Here is a 6,383-nt window from a genome sequence, read left to right on the forward strand (position 1 = left end):
TGGAAGAGAATTAAGTGCTGGAAACGAATTTGGCCATGTTGGGATTTATTCAAACGCCACATTTCTGGATGCAGTTCATTACAATTGTTTGATTTCTACAAAATTATGTACTACACGCTATTCCTCATCAGTCATCCGCTATTTTTCTTATTATCCTCAAGAGTACAACGCGGTCATAATTCTACTATCCATTTACTATCATATTGTCTTGTCACCAAGTATCCGTGTTTTATTTCTACTAATGATATACTATATTACGAATATGCCAAATATAATTGTACAGCCATACCCAATAAACCCAATAGACAACTTTCCTTAAGTTACTTTTTAAAATCAAGGATGCGATTTGTGACCCGATAAGTCACCAGTCTCCACGTCATAGCCTCACGCACGCTCGCGATTGCGCGATTCATTTTGAATGAATGAGACTCAGTCGCGATTTTCCCGAGGCCATAGTCAAAGCTTTAAATCTATTACACACACTCGTGTGTTATCCTTGAATAGACAGGAGTCGGTTCAAACTCGACTTGACTTGACTGGGAGCCCAAATGGCGCCCGTTTCTATTATTCAACCAGTCATTCGCGCACAGGCCAAATGGCGTACGTAGTGTGTGAGCGAATCGAGAGGAAGTGGCGGGTGATCGAGGTCCGCACCTTTTCCGGTAACACGGCACCGCCACCGCTGCTGTGACTGAACGGCTCGGGAGGGAGAGGAGGAAGAGAGAGCTCCGCGGGGAAAATCAACCGGGACGGGGGGCTGCTGCTTATAATTCATATTTTTTTTCCAAGGTATCCCTTGCATTTTTCTTCGCAACGCGTTTTGTCACAATTTCCATTGTCACCGAAAGCGGTTTTGAGCACCGACGTAAGCGCAGTGATCTAAAGTTGTGCCTCACTAACACCCCTCCCTTTTCTAACCGCTCTTGTGTTACAGTGGAGGAGCTTAAAGTCGGATGAATCAATGACCCTGTGAACACCCTACCTCCGCATATCCAGGTGAAGATGCCGGCGGGAGTGATTTAATTTCGCGTCGTTTGAAATGAACTCGGCAAAACCGACGGGGCTTTTCATTTCATCGGCTGGAATTATCTGAGGGGCAAGTGTGGACCAAACCGGCAGCCAAGGAGGAAGTCGGAACTCTGGGCTTGGACAGGGCCTAATTTATTGAGCGCAAAACACAGTGAGCTTTTTTGTTGTTGTTGTTGTTGTTGTTGTTGTTGTTGTTGTTGTTGCCGTCATAATTCTTTGCTTCATGTCCTAAATGAACGCGTCGGCATTTTGAAAAAGAAAATGAGGGACTGAATGCGCATTTCAAAGTAAGTTTGCGCTTGATAAAAGACACTTGATTTTACGGCGGGCTAATAGTTGGGAAGATCGGAGTTTCGGTGGATGATGAAAATATCTCCACCCTGTTATGTGATGGCTGAGTGATTGAGACTCTTAGCTTTGAATCGGCTGTCTCGTCATCTGATCCGATCGGTTTGTCACCGAAGTAACAGGACCTCTGTTTCAGCTGTGAGACTTAAAAGCTGTGACAGCCACCGCCTTTTCAACACTGACAGTTGTGACAGCCCACCACTACAATCACGTGGAAGTCTTTTTGCCAGCACCGAGACTGTAGCTTGGTGTGGTCTGTGTTGGAAAAATAGTCTAAACTCTCGAAAGAAAAATTTTCACCCCCTTTTTGAACAAGTATTTATGCACAACCAACAAAATGGGGAAAGTGCTCTCAAAGGTCTTTGGCAACAAGGAGATGAGAATATTGATGCTTGGACTTGATGCCGCTGGCAAGACCACCATCCTATACAAGTTGAAGCTGGGGCAGTCGGTGACCACCATCCCAACCGTTGGATTTAACGTGGAGACTGTCACGTACAAGAATGTGAAGTTCAACGTGTGGGACGTGGGAGGACAGGACAAGATCCGGCCGCTGTGGAGGCATTACTACACCGGTACTCAGGGTCTCATTTTTGTGGTGGACTGTGCAGACAGGGACAGGATAGACGAGGCAAGACAGGAGCTCCATAGAATCATCAATGACCGGGAAATGAGGGAAGCCATCATCCTAATCTTCGCCAACAAACAAGACCTCCCAGATGCCATGAAACCCCACGAGATCCAGGAGAAGTTGGGTCTGACGCGGATCAGAGATAGGAATTGGTACGTTCAGCCTTCATGTGCAACATCGGGGGATGGACTTTATGAAGGCCTGACCTGGCTCACCTCAAATTACAAATCCTAATTTTTGTTTGCATCAGCCTGGACTGTTTTGTGGGCTACAAGTGAAATGATGAGAAAAAAATACAATATGAAGCAATGAATGAGTAACCTCCCTGAGTTTATATCACAGAGAGAGTTGCGATAATATTCTTTTTTTTTATGCTAGTTTCCCTATAACCCAAATTTTCTTCAACAAAAAGACAAATGTTTTGGCTGGCTTTCTATTTTTGCTTTGCTTTGGTTCTGTAATATATCACTCACATTCTGTTTAATCAACACTGTCTAAGTATGCCATAACCTTACTTTGAGATCTTTCTGCAGTTTTTCTTTTCCTGTTTTTGTATTCTTGTTTAAGCCGATTTTGGGACCATGGGCTTGGGCATACATTTATAGTTTGTGAAGTCATAGATACTGGCCGTATTCGGCTTTCATACAGTATTCTCACGACCCAAATTTGAATCCAAAGGCTGGGAAAAGCAAAGTCCCTCTGAAGAAAAAACTTGTTAATATATCTGTACCGTAAGCTACGGTTTACATCAACATATCGTTTTCATGGTTCAAAACTGACACCATAGTTTGTAAGAATGTGCATTTTGGACATTTTAAGGACCCTACAAAGTACTGTTTCTCATCATTGATTGTACACAGTTTCTGAGAAGATTAAGGCAACGTGTTAGTGCTCATTTCCTGTACAATGATTACATCCAAGATGTTCGACAGAGGAGGTTTGCTTGAAAAGACACTATGTGGATGCTGGATTATACACACACTGTGATACGGATATATATTTTTGTTGTTTGTATTGCCTTTTTTTTTTTTTACCCAAGAGCTTCCATTACATCCGAGTATTTGTAGTTTCAGCTGCCTTTGGAGGGACCAGGGTTAAAGGTGCCCCAAAAGACAGGACGTTTAGCATGACAGAAAGTATGCACTCTGCTGAGTCTGCGCTGTGGGAGGGGGATTACCATCTAGGTGAAGGGAAAGACAAAAGTGTACCAGGCTCTTTTCACTAATCTGCACACTTAACTCTTTCTGACTGACTTTTGGACCCCGGCAAGTGTTTACTAAGGTCCCATCCCCCACAGAATCCATGGTGCTTCAGTGAATGGGGACCTTTCTCCTTTTATAACTATCAGCATCTTCCTGTACAGTTGATGTCATGCGGACCGTTAGACAAACCAACTTTCTGTTCATAGGTTATAGATGATAATGCTTTGTTTTAATTTTTTTTTTTTTTTGCTCTATTTGCTATGCCGATGGAAAAAAATAAAAAAAAAGATATATCCAGATCCATATGGAGGTGGGACTTTTTCAATAAAAGCTTGCAGCTGTCGACTGGATGTGAGATATCGCTTAGCATTGAAAGTGCAGTGCGTGAAAAAGGAAGTGAGATTTGGGCGTTATAATTTTTGAAAGAGCAACTTGGTAGAATGAGCTGTGAACTCTGTTTTTGCCTGTTTCCTTTCTTCTCATGCATGTGTGAGTCACTAGCTGTGAATAAATGATGAGATCTCTAGTTTCGAGGTAGTGATTGTCAGGTACACCTACTTTTGCCTGAGGTCTCACAGCACCACTGAGTCCATTAGAGCACTGTCTACACTGGAGCCGTTTGACCTTCTCACACAGCCAACATTTTGATTATACATGTAGACCCTCCTTCACACAACTGTTAGAGGACACGGGGTGATGCAGAATGATGCCGAAGCTGAAGAATGAACATTTTCACCCCTGAAATCTTTAAATTTCCAGGTCAAAGACAAAAAAAAATTGACCTTAACAAAGTTACAGAGGTCACCCAATACTATCTGCACTTGGGTACCATAATGCTTTGGTCTGTCGAAACCATGAGTTTAATCCCTTTTGTTAATGTGTGTAACGGCACTAGTTCATAGGCATTAATCCTCGTGTAAGTAGGAAATGACCTGAATAAAGAAAGGTGTTTGGTGTACGTTAACAAGTATTTTTAAGGTAACACGGTACTTTAGCTGGTTGCATACAGGGTGGGTTCGGGATTTACTGCAATGAATCGACAATAAAATGGGGATTTTGTCACTTAATTGTGTGTGCATCTGTGTTATCAGGGATGTGTTTGGTTCTGGATGGGAAAGTGATGTCATGGCTAATGCTGGTGTGACCAGTGAGGTTAGGGGGACAGCCCCGCAAAAGGTCTAAGGCTGGCCTGGCTTTGTGCCCTGGGTATACCAGTCACTCATAGGCATAGACCTCTGTTTACCGTTTCCCTTTTCAGAGCCATGGAAAGGGGAAAATGTAACTGCACTTTCAAACGTTTTAAGGAACCAATATCCTTTCAGATGTTGTAGCTCGGAAGCGTTATTTTAGGCATGTGATGACATCACCGCATGACGGGTCAGAGAATGTTTGACACAGGAGTTGTTGCTTTGGGAACGGCCCTTGCCTGAGCCGTTATTACGATCTTAAAAAGTGGCGTGTAAAAATGTTATGCCCTCTAAATCTTTAGAAAGGTGAAAACTGTGCAGAAACCCTACCAAATCTGTGTTGCATGTTATGTGCTGAGTTTCAACACACACACACACCCGGACCAATTCAAAACATGTTTTGTATTCTTGAAAAGGGGTGGGGGTGTCGAGAGGGAAAAAAATTGTTATTTCCTGAAAAAACTGCTGCTTGTGTTTTGAGGGCATTCATACGTTTTACTCGTCAGCAGGGATATGTGACTTTATTAATGTTCAGCCGGTCACAGTCCCCACAGCCTTGAGTTTCCTGTGAAGGAATGCCGGCCCTATCGCCCGTCGTGTGGAAGTGGACTGTTTGCTCGTGTGGTGTTTGTTTTGTGATGGTTGACATGGAGTTTGACCTGTCGTGTCGAACGCAGCAAACCTGCCTGTGACAGAGTCCAACTAGATAGGCAGGCGGTTAAACTAAGGTGGGCGAGAACAAATGCCACCACCCACCCAGTCATTTCAAAATCCGCGGATGCATTTCGGACCTTGTATTTTTAATCAAACCCGTGTGCTGTTGAGGTAAACCAATCTGTTCGTCTTAACGTGGAGACTGAAGACGATGTGGGGCTGGGTTTCGACAGTTTCGAGAATGACTTTGTTTTCCCTGTGACCCTCTATGTATAAGTACTGATCTAGGTGGGAGAAAGAAATGGCGGAAATACCAGAAGACTATGCATTGCCCCTTTACTTTTCTCTCAGGAGTGATCAACGAAACAAAATAAGTGGAAGGAAACTATTTCTTTTCTTTTTTTTTTAGAGAACTGATAACTCTGCTGATGTGAGGGCAGTAAAGCAGGCAGCGAGTCACGTGCATGTCAGAGGCCTTTTGTCCAGCTGTCACAGCTCGGTGGCAGAGGCACCGCACACACTGGCCATGTCAACAGCTGTCAGCTTCACCTGTGGCCCTGTGTTTAGAAGGGCACCCACCGCTCAAGACTTGTCTTTTGCACGTTTACGTAACCAGGTGGCACCGGTAAGCTCCAGAATCCACTTTTCAAGAAACCCCTCCTGGTGAGAAAGCAGCAAAATTTAGCCAGGATTGGTTGGTTTGGGAACAACTTTCACCATAGACTCAAAAATGCCTCTTTTTTTTTTAAATTTATTTCTGCATGTCAACATGAGAGCAGCTAATTTGTTTCGAATTTGTTAGCCTGCTTGAAAACATGGACAAAATGCCAATTACCATGCAATCTCAAGGATAAGAGCTATTCATTGCAATTAGCAGGGAATATTACGCCTTGGTTAAGCAGCTGCCTATATCGTGATCCTCAGCTCTTATCAGAATCAATCAACTTTATTGGCCAAGTGTGCTAATGCTTATGAGGGATTTGACTCCAGTTTACAGCAGCTTCCAGTACTTGCATATACCAGTCACAAAAAGGCAAGAAAAAAGAAAAACAAAAGAAATAAATTGAATAATAAATAGTATACTGGAGGTAATTATGTATGCACAACTATAGTTTTGTTATGGTGAATAATTTCTAACTTATTATGCTTATAATATTGCTTATATATTATATACTAATATAACTATAACTTGTGTTTATATAGTATACTAAAATTATATACTAAATATTATATAATTATATACTATATTATAAACTTGTGTTATAATTATAACAGTAACCAGTTTGCAGCAGTTGTATGTGTATTTACAATTATACATTTGTATTGCACATC

The 6,383-nt window shown here is 42.4% G+C and overlaps 1 protein-coding gene across 1 annotated transcript; it reads left to right on the plus strand.

The window, feature by feature from the left end:
• The first annotated feature begins 552 nt into the window (after positions 1–552).
• On the plus strand, positions 553–4,589 carry arf6a (ADP-ribosylation factor 6a). Its single transcript, XM_056294360.1, has 2 exons — positions 553–789; positions 935–4,589. Exon 2 carries the CDS (start codon positions 1,715–1,717, stop codon positions 2,240–2,242), a length of 528 nt encoding a protein of 175 aa, XP_056150335.1. The 5' UTR covers positions 553–789; positions 935–1,714; the 3' UTR covers positions 2,243–4,589.
• Positions 4,590–6,383: the final 1,794 nt, after the last annotated feature.

This window comes from Lampris incognitus, chromosome 15, assembly GCF_029633865.1.
Source record: "Lampris incognitus isolate fLamInc1 chromosome 15, fLamInc1.hap2, whole genome shotgun sequence".
Lineage (NCBI taxonomy): Eukaryota > Metazoa > Chordata > Actinopteri > Lampriformes > Lampridae > Lampris > Lampris incognitus.